General features: G+C 38.7%; 1 protein-coding gene across 1 annotated transcript in view; it reads left to right on the forward strand.

Annotated features, from left to right (window-relative positions):
- The first annotated feature begins 12,093 nt into the window (after window positions 1-12,093).
- Window positions 12,094-15,927, forward strand: part of Pola1 (DNA polymerase alpha 1, catalytic subunit) — a 151,957-nt gene continuing 148,123 nt past the window's right edge. The window contains exon 1 of the mRNA XM_051179271.1: window positions 12,094-12,326. Coding sequence (XP_051035228.1) covers window positions 12,284-12,326 — 43 coding nt within the window. The 5' untranslated portion in view covers window positions 12,094-12,283. The remainder of the gene's footprint in view (window positions 12,327-15,927) is intronic.

The following is a 15,927-nucleotide window of genomic DNA, read 5'->3' on the forward strand; positions in this document are numbered from 1 at the left end:
ATGAGGCATAGAGAAGAAGGTATATTTCTTTTGTTTGCGTGAAATGCTTTATAAATATCTCTTAGGTCCATTTGGTTTATAACATTAGTTAGCGCCAGTATTTTTTCTGTTTAGTTTTTGTTGGGATGATCTGCCCATTGGTGAATTTGGGGTACTGAAGTCTCTTACTATCAGTGTGTGTCACTATTTGATTTCAGCTGTAGTAGTGTTTCTTAACAAACTTGGGTACCCTTGTGTTTGGGGCATAGATGTTAAAGAATTGCAATGCCCTCTTGGTGGGTTTTTCCTTTGATGAGTATGTAGCATCATTCATTATCTCTTCTGATTAGTTTTGGTTTGAAGTCAGTTATTAAAATAGCTATACCAGCATGTTTCTTAGGTCAATTTGCTTGGAATATTTCCATTCTTTTACCCTAAGTTGATGTCTATTCTTGATGTTAAGGCATATGTGTTGGATGCAGCGGAAGGATGGATCCTGTTTACAAATCCACTGTGTTAGTCTGCTTCTTTTTATTGGGGGGATTGTGACCATTGATGTTGGGAGTTATCAATGAGCAGTGTCTGTTATTCCTGTTACTTTATTATGATTGTGTATGGGCTTTTCCTCCTCTTTTGATTTGCTGGTCTAAAATTATTTATTCTTTGTGTCTTCTTGGGTGTGGTTAACCTTTTTGGGTTGGCATTTTCAAATAGATATTGCTTAAATTTGGTTTTACCATGGAATGTCTTAATATCTCCAACTATTGTGATTGAGAGTTTTGCTGGGCATAGTAGTCTTGGCTGGCATCTGTGGTCTCTTAGAGTCTGTAGAACATCTCTTCAGGCCCATCTGGCTCTTAGAATCTTCATTGAGAAGTCAGGTGTAATTGTAATAGGTCTGCCTTTATGTGTTATTTGGTCTTTTTTCTTTTGTAGCATTTAATATTCTTTCTTTGTTTTGTATGTTTAGTGTGTTGATTATTATGTGGTGAGGTAACTTTCTTTTCTGGTCCAGTTTATTTGGTGTTCTATGTTCTTCTTGTACCTTTATAGGTGTCTCATTCTTTAGGTTAGGAAAAGTTTCTACTATGATCATGTTGAAAATATTTTCTGGGCCTTTGAGCTGGTATTTTTCTCCTTCTTCTATTCCTGTTATTTTTAGGTTTGATCATTTCAAAGTGTCCTAGATTTTCAGGACTTTTTGTAGATTTCTTTGATTGAGGTAAACATTTTTTTTCTATTGTGTCTTCAATGCCTGAGATTCTCTCTTCCATCTCTTATATTCTGTTGGCAAGGCTTATCTGTAAGGTTCTTGTTCATGTTCATAAATTTTTCATTTCCAGATTTCCATAATATTGCCGCCCCCCCCCAGAGAGGGTTTCTCTCTGTTGCCCTAGCAGTGCTGGATTTCTCTCTGTAGATTAGGTTGGCCTTGAACTCAGAGATCTGCCTCCCTCTGCTTCCTGAGTGCTGGCATTAAAGGTCAATGCACCTTGCCCTGGGCAGTTTAGGATTTCTTTATTGATTCTATTTTCACTTTTAGATATTGAACTGTTTTATTAATTTCCTTCCTCTGTTTGTGTTTTCATAGATTTCTTTCAGGGATTTATTTATTTCCTCTATCATATCCGTTAAGGTCTTTTTCTTGTGCTTTAGCTATGTTGCAATTCTCAGGGCTTACTATGGTAGGAATGCTGGGTTCTCTTAGAGAAATATTGTTCTGAATGTTATTAAGTATATCCTTACGCTGGTGTCTAGACATCTACATTTGGGAAGATTGTATTTTTAGGTGCTGATATCTGATCTTGTCTTTGTTGGGTGGGTGTTTTGTTCCTTGGTTTCTGTTTCCTCTGGTTCTTAGGAGAGTGTGGTGGCTGTGTGTTGCATGGTAGGAAATTATTCTGGGATCCTAATAGCAATTGGTCTGCTATAGAGTTGGGGATGTGACTGGGGAATTGAACTTGGAGGAATGGAGTCTGAAGTAAAGATCTGCAGTTAGCCTACCTTCTTCCCTCCCTGAAGTAGCCTATGAGTTCCCAGGGAGTGCCTGGTGGAGTTGGGGGATGGGATAATTTGATAAGTCTGGGCAAGGAAGTTTGGAGGAGATCTGTGTGATCCACTGGAGATGGGGGCCGGGGGAATGAGAGGTCACAGAGCTTAGGGATGAGACTGGAGGATTGAATTTGGAGGAGCAAAGGAAGAGATGAAGATCTTCAGTTAGCTTAACTGCTTCTCTGGCTGGAGTCTCATCTTTGTTTTCATTCCCATTATTGTGGATATGTAATAATTCTCTCTCTCTCTCTCTCTCTCTCTCTCTCTCTCTCTCTCTCTCTCTCTGTTTCCTCTCTTTCTCTGTGCTCTGTGTGCGTTTAAAGCTTAGTTGTCTAAATTTTGTTATTTTATAATCTATTATGTAACTTTGAAATAGTAATACAACAAAAATGTTACGTCCTTTATCAGAGTTTTTCACTATTCCTAATGCTGCTTAAGTCCTGTCCATCTATTTTATATCAAAAGATGGGGACCCTTAGAGATTGCAGAGATTGCTAAAATTTTTGTTTTAAATAATTACCATATTTAAGTGATTATTCTCTTCTAAAAAATTAAATGCTACTTATAATGCTTTCTTGTTTTTTTTATTTTATATGTGGCATTCAAATAATTTGTTATTATATGCATGGTCTTCAAAAATAATTCTGCAAAAGCACACACACACACACACACACACACAATGAAAACTTTTTCAGACAAATAAAAACATAAATAAAATTGATCATCAGCCTCTTCCTGCAAGAAATGTTAACAGAATTTGGGCAGAAGGAAAATAGAGTAGCTCAGATATTGGGATCTGCATGAAAAAAGAAGCATACATATAAGGAACAAATTAAGGTAAAATACACTTTTCTACTTTTCTTACTCCTAATGAATCTAATGCAACCATTTAAAACAACATAGTGACTATGTAGTGGTTAGTTATAGCATGTGAATAATTGAAATGAATGGCACCAATGTACTGAGGCAAGGGAATGGGAACACTTGGTTTAAAGGCCCTTGCCTTTTGGCCTGATGAAATAGCTCATCTGGTAAAGGTGCTTGCTGCCAAGTCTGATGACCTGCATTCATTCATTCCTTAGGATCTATATAGTGAGAGAACTGTTTTCTAACTTGTCCTCTGATATCCATATGTATGGCTGTATGGCATCTCTCTCTCTCTCTCTTTCTCTCTCTTTCACACACACACACAATAAATACATAAATAAGATTAAAAATACTTTACTAATTCTTTACTAATTTCATACATTGTATTTTGATTATATTCACCCTACTCCTGTCCTTAATGCTTCCTATATCCACCCTATCTTTTAACTTTCCTAAATCAATGTAATGAAATTTGACAAATATTTTAATTTTTTGAGAATTTCATACAGCATATTTTATCATACTCTTCTCCAACTTCTCCCATATCCATCAACATCCCCATGCACCCTCAATTTTGTATCCTCTTTTTGTTTTTAATAACCTATCAAGTACAATGTGGCTACCTATATATTCCTTGGTATAGGGGCCATCCTCTGGAGTGGCGTTGAGCTACCAGTGGCCACACTCTTAAAGAAAACTGATTGTCCCTCAGAAGGTCCTCAGTTCGGGCTAAGAGTGGTATTAAAAGTCTTTACACCTCATCAAGGACACTTCTCTTTGCAACAGACAGATACCACTACAGCATACCACAACCAATCAAAATGAAGAGTTGTGGAGCTCAGTCCTAATTTGTATATCTAAAAAGAAAAGAAATTAAGAAGAACATTTACCTGCATTTCAGTATAATTTGGAAATGGGTTCATATTATTTTAAAATGTATACTTGTAAATCTCAGGGCTATCACTAATAAGTTAAAAATGCATTAAATTCTATACCAAAATGTAGTGACAGTTTTTGATCTAACAAATAAAGCTTGCCTGAAGATCAGAATGCAGAGCTAAGCCACTAGTTATCCATAGAGGCCAGTCAGTGGTGGCACACACCTTTAATCCCAGCGCTTAGGAGGCAGAGGCAGAGGCAGAGGCAGATGGATCTCTGTGAGTTCAAGGCCACCCTGGGCTACACGAAATTGATCAAGTCTAAAAGCGAAACAAAGTTCACACAAAGGTGATCCCAGCAGTTGGGATGACACACCTTTAATACCAGCACTAAGGAAGTGGAGACAGGAGTGATATGGCTGGGTGGAGAGAGGAATATAAATCTGAAAGAGACAGGAGCTGAGGGCAGTCTGAGGATTTGTAGAGACAGAGTCAGTCTGAGGATTCATAGAGATAGGTGCAATCTGAGGATGCAGTCTGAGATGCAGTCTTAGGAGAACTCTAGTGACTGGCTACTCTGCTTCTTTGATTCTTCAGCTTTCACCCCTGATAGCTGAGACCAAGTTTTTATTATTAAGACCAATAGAACTCGTGCTACACCAAAAGAAGAAATAAAAATGAACCATCTTAAACATTCCATTAAAGCAGAAAATGAAACAGTCTATGCAGTGAGGGGGAAAGGGTTATGAGTGGCTAAAAGAACATGTGAAAACTCTCAATATTAGTAGTCACCCAAGAAGTGCATGCTAAGATTCACAATAGCATATTAATATGCACCATGAGGAAGGAATTTAAAATAGAATCTGACAGTAATGCTGAGGAGGCATAATGCCTGGATCTCTTACATTGCTGAGAGAATGAAAAGCGGCTCAGCCACCTTAAAATTTGCATTTATTTTAAAGATAAATATTTATTGACCAGCAATCCCATGCTTTAAGAATTTATTCAAGAGAAATAAACATTTGTGTACCAATTCTGGTACACATAATTATTTAAAAAAAAAAAAGACACAGGTTAGTATTTATCCATGGCTAAAGTCAAGATGTCACCATTGGGAGGTATCTTGTGTCCACATCTAGCTTGGCTGATTATTTGTGTACTGGGTAAAGAGTATGGGGCTCCACTCCCCATAGAGGGATATCCCTCAGCCTAGACACATGGGGGAGGGCCTATGCAAACTTTGATGGTCCCCCATAGAAGGCCTTACCCTTTCTATAGATCAGAAGAGGGATAGGATGTAGGTCAGTGGGGGGGCAAGGGAGAATGGGAGGGAGAGGGAACTGGGGTTGATGTGTAAAAGAAGATTGTTTCTAATTTAAATTAAAAATTGCTTTAAAGAAGAGTATGTGGGCTCTTTCTGCATTGCTTCTTACAAGTGCATGTGCATTCACAATCATCTTGAATTAAGAAGTTTAATTAAGAATTTATGGAAATGCACAACCTATAAAATTCAAGTAAGGATTAAGAGGGTGCATTAGGAATGTGTCCTCTAAATGGAAAGGTAAAAGTATCCCGAATATAGGCATCAGTAAGTGCAGCTAAACGTTGATAATTTATAACAATGGAGGAGAATGAGCTAATGCTTCCTTTGGATCTACTGATCACCTATATCGTTATGAAGGGCAACAAGTATATCTATATTTATATCTATATAATCAGTAGATGTGTCTTCAAAGCAATGTTTGGCATACATCCTCCTCCCTGCTTTCACACCTTTTATTTTCTGTTTCTAGGATGATCTTTTAAAGCAAATGGTTATAAAATCAGCTCTTGACTTTTCCATGACAGTTTGGGTAAGTTTGTTGCATTAGTAGAAATTAATCAGTAAGTAGTTAAGAACTAATGAAAGTAGAATATAAATTGCCTTTACTGCAGAAAGCACAAGGGTAACACAAGGAACTTACCCATGATAACTGTACTGAAAGTAATTCTCCATTTCCAAATCTTAGACTACAGAGATCCTGGCAGACTCAATTCTTTTGATGATAGATACTTGACAACAGGAGTAAGATTTTTTTGTATTATTTCTAGTAAAATTACTGCTGATCTTGTATAAAATCTTTCCACAAACCTAGTTATTAAGCATTTACAGGAAGCCATGGGACTGTAAATGAGATACAGATAAAGGATGAGCACTTCTTCCTTATGGTAGGAGTTGGGTCCAAGCACTTGTGCCTACATACTGTTCTGCTGAATGTTTCCCTACAGGTTACCCATCCCACTGAAGTTTAGCAATGCTCTATTAGGGGGACTTGTTTCCAACTTTGGCTGCATATTGGAGTCTCATCCTTAAAAGGTCTGGCATTTGGAAGAACCATTCAGATGATTTAAATTTGCAGTCAGGCTGAGAACCACTGCTTTGTAGAACATTGGCAAGATGTAATTCATGAAACCCCCATGCTACCTTCTTCTTCTGAAATTCATGTTGGCCATCTTTGTTAACCTTGTTTAAATTTTGTATTAGATTTTTTAAAATTGCATTTACTTATACTTGGTTATATAGTATGGTATTTATTAGTGTCCCAGAGTACATGTATGATGGTCAACAGACAACTTGTGGGAGTCAGTTCTTTCCTTCTGTTATGTGGGTCCTGGAGATGGAACACAGGTTGGCAGGCTTAGAAGCATCCATTCTTATCTGCTCTCTCATCTTATTGCTGTATACAGTAACTTTAATACTTATTAGATGAGTTCAAGTTTTCCATTCAAGACTGTTACTTTTCTCATGTTTTTAGAAGGTCTTGAAACATTAGTGGTACTATTTAGGGGAGGTTTTATTCAGAGGGACACTGCATATTCACACAATGATCCAAGGACCTGTTTTCGCAGAAAATCTTTTGACTGGCCAATAATTCATTTTGGTTCACTTAAGGGCATGGACTAAATGTTGTTTTGTAAGAGAGCAGGGCCAAGAACATTATGCAGTGGCCAAATGGCTAAATTTGAATGTATAAAAGTGTTTATCAAAGTGAATTTGCATTCTATATTTTTGCTTACTTTAATGCTGATACACACACATACACACATATATACATATACATACATACACACACACACACACACACACACACATATATATATATATATATATATATATATATATATATATATATATATCATACTTGTAGGTAATCCTGCCACTTGGGAGGTAGAGGGAGGTTGGTCAGGAGTTCAAGGCCAGTTGGAGCTATAAAACAAACAAAACAAAAACCAAAACTGAAAAAAAAAATAAAAAAGAAAGCTGGGTGGTGGTAGCACACATCTTTAATCTCAGTACTCAGGAGGCAGCAGGCGAATTTCTGTGAGTTTGAGGCCAGCCTGATCTACAGAGAGAGTTCCAAGACAGCCAGACTGTTTCACAGAGAAATCCTGTCTCAAAACAAAACCCAAAAATTAACTGTTATATGTTGTAAAATATAGTATCTACATGATCAGCACACATTTATGCTACTGTTTATTTTTTAGGACTTAGATAATAGATCAATTGTTACTAACAATATGATATGGAATAGTTATGAAATGGAGCAATTAATCTCTAATTCTAGTATCTTTCCCCCTCCTCACAACTTAGTAGAATTGGAAAGCCAGATCTTACAAAAATTATTTTGCCTTCAAGGAATGAATGAGAAAAGTTGTTGAGTTAACTCTTTAATGACTGAATACAGTTATTGACAAGACAGAGATATTTATAAAGGTCACACTGCATAGAGGGCTTCTCTGGTTAGTGAGCATGTCTCTGGGACTATGGTCAAGTAATGGCCTCCTGTAGGGGAGGATTCTTGGAGTTACCCTTCTGAGTCTTCACAGCCCAGACTTTTGTCCTTAGTGTTGTAAGTATTGGCTGGATTCTCTTTGAACAGCCAAGGATATTCTCTTGGAGACAGTCCTACTTTTTTTTAAGCTCATAAAAGTCATGTTTTAACTAGGCAGTCACCTATTAGTTGATTGTGGAGATCATCACTTTCAAATTGGAGAGTGCTTTCACCCTCTGTCCAGTATTATTCTTTGTACATAAGTGTCTGAAATATTAACCAAGAGTTAATCACAATGGTGTGTCAGTGGGGATAGCAACAGAAACTGATTTTCAATGGAAAGAAAGAAGGAGGGAGGGAAGGCAGGCAGGTAGGCAGGCTATGGTGATGACAAAGAAGAAAAGGAAGTTTCTGAGAAGATATCAAGTAGTTTACAGACTGTCTAGGAGAACTCAACTGAAGTGGGCATGGACAAAGGAGAATCTTATGAGATATATGGTAAATTCACACCTTTGAGCTTTTTGGTAAAGGGCATCTTGGCTATTTCTGCATGTGTCCTGGGCACGCAGTTGTTCTGTTTACTGCTCAACTCTCTCTCTCTCTCTCTCTCTCTCTCTCTCTCTCTCTCTCTCTCTCTCTCTCTCTGTGTGTGTGTGTGTATGCATACATTTGTGTGCTCACGTTAGCTCCAAAATCAAAATTCCTGTGGAAATGGCCAGTAAGATATGTTCATGCTGTAGCTAGCAGCATTTCTGGGAAACATTTTCGGTTTGTAGGCTAATAGTTTACCTCCTCCAAAATCCAGAATATGGGAACTGGCCCACATACAGCAAGAGGTATTTAGATACTGAGCAGTCAGCATAATAACATATATCCATTGTGAATTAATTAAGGGTTTATTTGTGTTAAAGCTTGGGAAACCCTGGTGTGTGCCTGTTTGGCTCTGTCCCTTGCTAGATTCATGGATTTTAATCTGTCTGGTCCCTGATTTTGATGGTCTCATCCATTCTTATTTTAGAGGTGACATGGATTTCACTTTGAGCTAAATTGCCTCTATTGGGTGTTGACTCAGTTGGTCTCAGTTTCAGAGTATTTGCTGTTAAGGCAAGCACTCAACAAAACTCCAGTAGGATCAGACACTACAGCACCTCATGGGAACAGGGTGGCAAATGACATCCAGAGTGGTGTGCTTTGTTCAGGAGTAAGAGGAGAGGCCCTTTAATAGTCATCAGTGCCATGTATCTTTTTAGGTAGATAAGACAAAAGAGAGCTATTTTATCTTATGCAGAAGGGGAAATGGTTTGAGCTTGGGCACAGTTGTATATCTCTCCTGTCATTCAGACTCTTTGTGGACCATTGAGAGAATATTATGCAAGTTTTGTTATTATTTGCTTATTTTTTTGTAGCTAGCAGTTGACCCTCTTTTCACCACTGCAAATATATACCATTGCCTAGTTGAGCTTAGGATCTTTGTATGACCCTAAAGCTGATTTTACCAATAAGCCTAAAGAAAATCAGGCACAGGGTCTAGATTCACTTGAATAGACTCACATAGATATTGACACCAAAGTGCCAATTTGGTGATTTTCCATGTGAAGCATATCTATGAAGCATATCAGAATATATTTTCCTTGGCTAGTGTGTTGGGGGATTTTCAATCACACTGTGAGTTTACATTAATTAAGTAAAATTTACCTGGATCAGGAGGCTGAGTTGGCAACTAGTTGACAGAAAGTAATCATAGAGCATCAGAGGGCATTTCGAAGAGATAGACAGATGCACTGAAAGGAGTAGGGAGGGATTTGGAGTGGCACTTTTTGTTTGTTTGACAGAGAGAGAAGGTTCGCTAGGTACTACTCAACCTCTCTGAGCTAGCAGGTTTTCACCCCAGACTTTGACTGTCCAGTTTTATATGTAAGTAGAATGAGAAAGATTTAGTTAAAGCTACTTTTAGCAGCAGCGACAGAGCCAGTGCCTTTGGGAACAGAATTCTGGCCAGGTTTCAGCCTGAGCGACCTGGCCACTGCCAGCCTAGAGAAGCAGGCTGGTAACTGGGGAGTCACAGTTGCTGGTTGAACTAGCAGCAAATTAAGGCACAGCCACTGTACCAGAGATAAAACAACACTAATGTAGTTGTTGCCCCCACCACCACTTCCTTTCTTTCCTCCCTTTCTCTCTCCCCTGCTCTTATTTCTTCCTTTTCTCTCAATGAAAAAAATAAATCTAGTTTATAAAAGAAAGGTTGCTGGAGAAGTAGAAAATAATGTCCAGAAAAGTTATCCTTGTTCTCCTATAAACTTCTGTCGCTGGCTTTCCCTCTTTCTTTCTGTGCCGATATTGCTCCCGCCAACGTCCTCAGACCCGCTGGACGTTCTGCAAGAAATGTGGCAAGCACCAGTCCCATAAAGTGACGCAGTACAAGAAGGGCAAGGACTCTTTGTATGCCCAGGGAAAGCGGCGTTATGACAGGAAACAGAGTGGTATGGTGGGCAGACTAAGCCCATTTTCTGAAAAAAGGCTAAATCTACAAATATGATTTTGCTGAGGCTTGAGTGTGTTGAGCCTAACTGCATATCTAAGCGGATGCTGGCTATTAAAAGATGCAAGCATTTTGAACTAGGAGGTGATAAGAAGAGAAAGGGCCAAGTGATCCAGTTCTAAGCTGATCTTGTTATGAAGACAATAAAAGAAACTCACCTCAAAAAAAAAAAAAAAAAGTTATCCTTGTCCAACATACCAACAGATCCTTGAGCAATACCAGAAGGATAGTAGGCTCTTGATGAACATTTGTTGAATGAATGGAAATTATTTGTCTGCTCTTAACTGTTACTGGCATTTAAATGAAATAGACAGGCATTCACCAGAGACAGCTGCACAATGGAAAAGAGGTATCAGCTTTGGTGTTACACAAATTAAGAGGCTGGATCTCTCATCTAGTATTAATCTTATTAAATTTTAACAAGTAAGGAAAAGGTGAAAGTAAAAAAGAAGTATATTTTATAGAAATAGGTTCTATTAAATATAATTAGAATCTCAAAAAGAGTGCTTTTAACTATGTTTCATATTTACTTCTCATTCATGTAGAAGTCTGGAGTTAGTCAGTCTAAGGATGTTATGGTGGTCCATATATATGAACCCATATTCTTATCATTCTGCCCCACATGTTCAGCATGTGACTTTCTTTCCCACTCATTCCATGGCCCAGGACCTTCAGCTATCAAATCTGTGTTTCAGGAAGAGACAAAAGGAGAAGGGGGAGAAAAGAAAAAGAAAATTAAAAAAAGAATTTTAATTTTAAATGTTTTTTTAATTTCAATTTTTTTAAAGTATCTGTCTTTTCCAGCACTCCGTAGTGAAACTACATTTTTTTTGTGGTATAGAAATTTGTTAAATAACTAAGTTTTTTTTTTTTTTTTTTGTGAAGAAAGCCTGGAAATACAGTTTTCTTTTCTTTCTTTTCTTTTTTTTTTTTTTTTGTCAATGTACCTAGCTGAAAATTTGTGTTCCATTACTAAGAAAAAAGAAGAACACTTAGGTCTCTGAAACCAGTCCAAGGTTATATAGCAGTCTATGGCTCAAACCTTAAGCCTGACCCTACCTGAGCTTTAAACTATCCCAGTAATCTTTGTAAAGTCATCTTTGTAAAGTACACATTTTGCTTACGGAGTTCATATACTTAAGTATTTGATATATTGTTTCAATTAGGTATGTACACATCAATATACCCTTTGCTATTTCCAATGTGAAATATCTAAACGTTTCCCATGTTTGGTTGTCTCAATTATTTATCTTTTTGATGTTCCTCTTCATTCTCTTTGTTTCTCTTTTCCTCTATTTCTCTTTTTTGAGACAGAGTCTTCCTCTGTAGCCTATGCTGGTCTCAAACTAGTAGTCCATTTTGGGTTCAAAATTATCATGCTCTTATCTCAACCTCCCAAGAGTGAAGTTTACCAATGATTTTTTTTTTTTGAGGTGAGAGTTTTAGTATTTATTTTTCGTCAACAACGGTCTCTTAAAAGAAGTAAGCAAATCCCCAAGCAAACACAAACCACATAAGTCATTTTGTCACTTTTTCAAGTGCATTACATCAGGAGATGAGATGGCTGCCACTTTAGCCATTTGCTTAAGATGGTCCACATAGTTTAAGGTTGTGGCATACATTTTTGTGGATAATCACAATCGGATAAGCAAGAGACCATGCAAGAATCAGAATGACTGGGGTGAGGAAGTCTCTTTTGGGGTGAGGAGCAGGGAGGACAGAGACAGCACAGCAATTGAAGGGCAGAGACAGTGTCCCTTCTTTTTATGCCCGCCCGCATCTCTTTTCCCAGAAAATAATCTCTCATGACCAGAGAAACCCGTTTCCCACGAATCCTTCAGGTTTTTAAAAATAGCGTGCGTGCGCCTGCGCAGTGTCTTTAAGTGGTTTCCTTTCAGCGCCCGACCGCTTCCTTCTCCAGTTCTCCTTGGGCCTCGCTCAGTTTGCCACTATTCCCTCGGGGGTCATCACTGGGCGCCAAAAGCACTCCCGCGGGAAGGCCAGGGGCGGGGCGCGGTACGGCGCTGCACGTCAGTGGCCTTCCGGGCGGAAGTCCACAGCCTTCCAAGCCGCTGATTGGCTTTGGTACTGGCGCCTATCTCGGCCCCCGCGCCACTTTCGGGCTGGTTGGCGCGGAATCGGGAGTCTATCTGACCATGGCGCCAGTCCACGGCGACGACACCCAACTAGGCACAAGCGGTGAGCCACAAGCCTATGTTCAGGGTACCTGGTTGGGAATGTAGGGGTCGAGACATAATTGAGGGGAGCGGAGGTTCTCTGTTTTTAATTCTTCAGAACGTGGCGTGCTCTCGGACCGCCCCTCAGGGCTGTTTGGCGGGTGACCTTAATCTTTCTGGGCGGAGACCCTAGGGCTGTGGGATGGGGCTTCCTTATGGAGTCAGCAGCTGAAGGGATTTTTGTTTGGGAGGTTTCCTTCTCTTGTGACGGGCTCCATACTCGCTGGCTATTTTCATTTCTTTCGATGAGTCGCACACACGTGCGGTTTACAACTTCATGGCAACCTGTCTGGGCAGCGTTTACTCTCCTGATTGGAACGGTTTCGCTGCTCCCATCTCAGATGGTTTGAGGGCAGGGATAGAGCATGCGTGTGCTTCCGTTTCTAGGAAGTCCCAGGAAAATTGTTAGCGTTATTATTGAGGAGAGACCTGCAAGTGCTGTCACCAGATACAAATGCATTTTGCCTTTACATGTCAAGAATCTTTCAGATTCTACAGGGAAATTCGTCAAGTGTTGCATAGAAAGAAATAGTATTCAGGTCTAGTCATTTTGGGAGAAGTTTATAAAAGAAATTATCAGTTCAGTAGCATTTTGGATGCCCTGTATATCAGGCGTTTGTGAGTAGTAATTTATTGCCTGAAGTTATTTCCTGAAGTAGAATTCAGAAATGCAGATGGCCTTGTCTGATTTCTAATTTTAAGCAGTGTTCAACTGAAGTGTGACTTAACTTCAGTTCCAACTTAAAATCAGATATCTCTTAGCCTAGCATCACATGTCCTGTCACTCAATGTGCACCACCATTAATGAGATCTTGCTTCCTAATCAGTTTCCTTTGCATTCAGCTACTTTTAAATCACAGGTTTCAAATTTTCTTAGCCCTTCTCTTCTTTTGAAGATAAATTATTTTGGAGAGTCGACTAGCCTGGATTACAAATGGAATGTAGGATGTGAGGACATGAACAGTCTGCAGCTCCCTGTCAGTGATTTGCCTCTAAGCCTTTTCTTCATCCTAAAAAACTCTACTCCATCTGTGAACATCAAAAAATCACTCTTTGGAGGATGCTGTGCAATCTTGAGACCCCCCTCTTAAGTCATGGTGTTGATTAAGTATTTGCTGGGGACTTGTGACTGGAATTTTTCCTTTAGAGCAGACCAAAAGATTGTTATGTGAAAGACTGCAGCAGGTTACTGTCTCTGCCTGCTTTTGGGGAGGGTGGAAGTACTCCAAGGGGGGATTTGAAAACAATCTTTGAATCTTTGTAATTTCCCCTCCACTGTTTGTTTTCTTTCTTTCGTCCTTCCTTCCTTTCCTCCTTCCTTACTAACTTGCTTATGTGAAGCATTAGACACTTTTTAAAAAAGAAAACAGGCTTTTTTTGTGTGTTGGAAGGTGGAACACCTGGACAGTGTCAGCAAAAAGTAGCAGGATGTGTATTTAGCTGCTGTTGTACATAGAAAGCCATTGGGGGGTTTTATGATAAAAAAATCTGGTATATTTGTTTGTTCAGCAAATATTTATTATGTAGGTACTAGGCATAGGCATTCTGCCAGGCTCTGGCATTAGCATGATGGGTCGAGTAGATATGGCTCTGCCTTCATGGAGTGGAGAAAGTAAACATGTAGTGCCACATTGAGGAAACTGCTTGCTTTATTTTTGCTTTCTGAAGCTGGACCAAAGTGTTGGCTAGATGTGGTGTGTGGAGTGTATGTATGTGTATATGTATTTGATTATCATAACCACCCCCTATATCCCACACATATTCACACATGCACACCAAATTTCTCCTGTACTGCTAAGTACAAAATAAGATAGCTATTCTTATTTAATTCTTATAGCTTTATGGGGCAGATGTGTTTTCTCCTTTTCAAGAGTGTGAAAGGGACTTAAAAGGTATATGTGTAGCTCTCACTGTATATGAAAAGAGATTGGGAGTTTAATGATCAAAATAGCCATACAGTGCTTAATTCAAGAACCATTATAACTACTGGAACCAACAGGTGCTTTAAATGAAGGAAACTTATTAGAATACCATGTTGCACTGGAAAGCCAATTTGGGGGCTGCTTAGCCAGAAACAGTGACTACCATTGTGCAACAAAACTGGGCCAGAGAGATGGTCATTGACAACTATGGAAAGACACAGAGATGTTGAAGTTTATACCTTGAGATATACCGGTCTCACATTTTCAGTTCTGTAGTAATTGCTATTTGGAACATTATCTTCCAATTTAAAATCAGCCCGTTTGTCATTGGTAGAGACTATTTTATATGTTCATAGCCTAGGTACATACAAAGCATCTGGGAAGGAACACCCACTCTAGCAGGTCAAAGGCTCATCAAGACATAAAGAGAGAATTTACACTTTCAGATACTAGGCAGCTTAACAAGGTGAGCCTGACATTGAGTCCTACCACTTTGGAGGCTGTGGCTGGAGTATCATCATTTAAGGACAGCCTGATTACCTATCAAGACCCTGTCTCAGAAAAAAAGTGAAATGCAATAAAACAAGATAGCTGTTCACCACTTAACTGGCTTACTGGTAGTCTCATGTCACCCATGTAAAAATGGCAGAACTGGGACATCTGTTTCATAATGTCCAGAATCTAGGCTCTAATTTTCCTATTTGTTGTGTATTCTTAAGAACAAGGAACTTAGCTTCCGCACTGGTTTGCTCCCAGTTTCTGGGAACACTTCATTTTCTTCTTGTCACCTTTTACCCTGTTTTGTGATGTTGAAATTCTACTCCACCTTTTAGGCTGTTGGAGACCTCTCTTGTGAAACCTTCCTCAATTTTCTGGATTTAGTGGTTCTCTCTATTTCCACAACATTCTTTTTTTTTTATGGCACCATTTAGGCCATTTTGTATTACTTGAATGTGATAACTCTGGGGACAAGGAAGGTGTCTTATTTGTATTTGTATTTTAGACTTTGTTTAGTGATGCAGTGTTGCCTATGGAGTAGATCTGTTTAAGATCTAGAGAGTTTGTGGGGTGTCAAGTTCTTGAATTGAATACACTGAATTTGTTCTTAATGGCTATGCCCAATAATATCTGAACCCTTTTCATGCAGGCCTACTCAAGATTTTTTAAATCATTTGAATGACACAAGATTTTGTGACTGTCATCAAGTATCTACATTCTTTAATTTTCTTAATGCCTTTCTGAAAATATATTTAAAAGTTAAATGTGAATGTCAAATAATAGACTGAGATGCTATAAAGATTCCATTTCCAGAAAGCTAAGGAGAAAACAAGATCTCTAATTATACTTTACCTTTAAGATACAGTTTTTCATAGTTTTTGCCAACATTGGGTACATGTTCTTTAAATCTTATTTTCTGATTCAGTCACATACTTAGTCAAACAGCTTAATGTCAAAAATGTTCCGGCATGGATGTTTTTAGGATGCCTCTTCTCAATGTCTCCTTTTCTATGATTGCTCCTTTTAGTAAATCAATCAGTATCAAATAAAATAAAACAATTTCACAGACATGTGTGGCAGTCATGCTGAGCCTAAATTCATAGCTGTCAGGGAACACTGTTGATTTGACCATTCATGATGTGT

This window comes from Phodopus roborovskii, unplaced genomic scaffold (assembly GCF_943737965.1).
Source record: "Phodopus roborovskii unplaced genomic scaffold, PHOROB, whole genome shotgun sequence".
Lineage (NCBI taxonomy): Eukaryota > Metazoa > Chordata > Mammalia > Rodentia > Cricetidae > Phodopus > Phodopus roborovskii.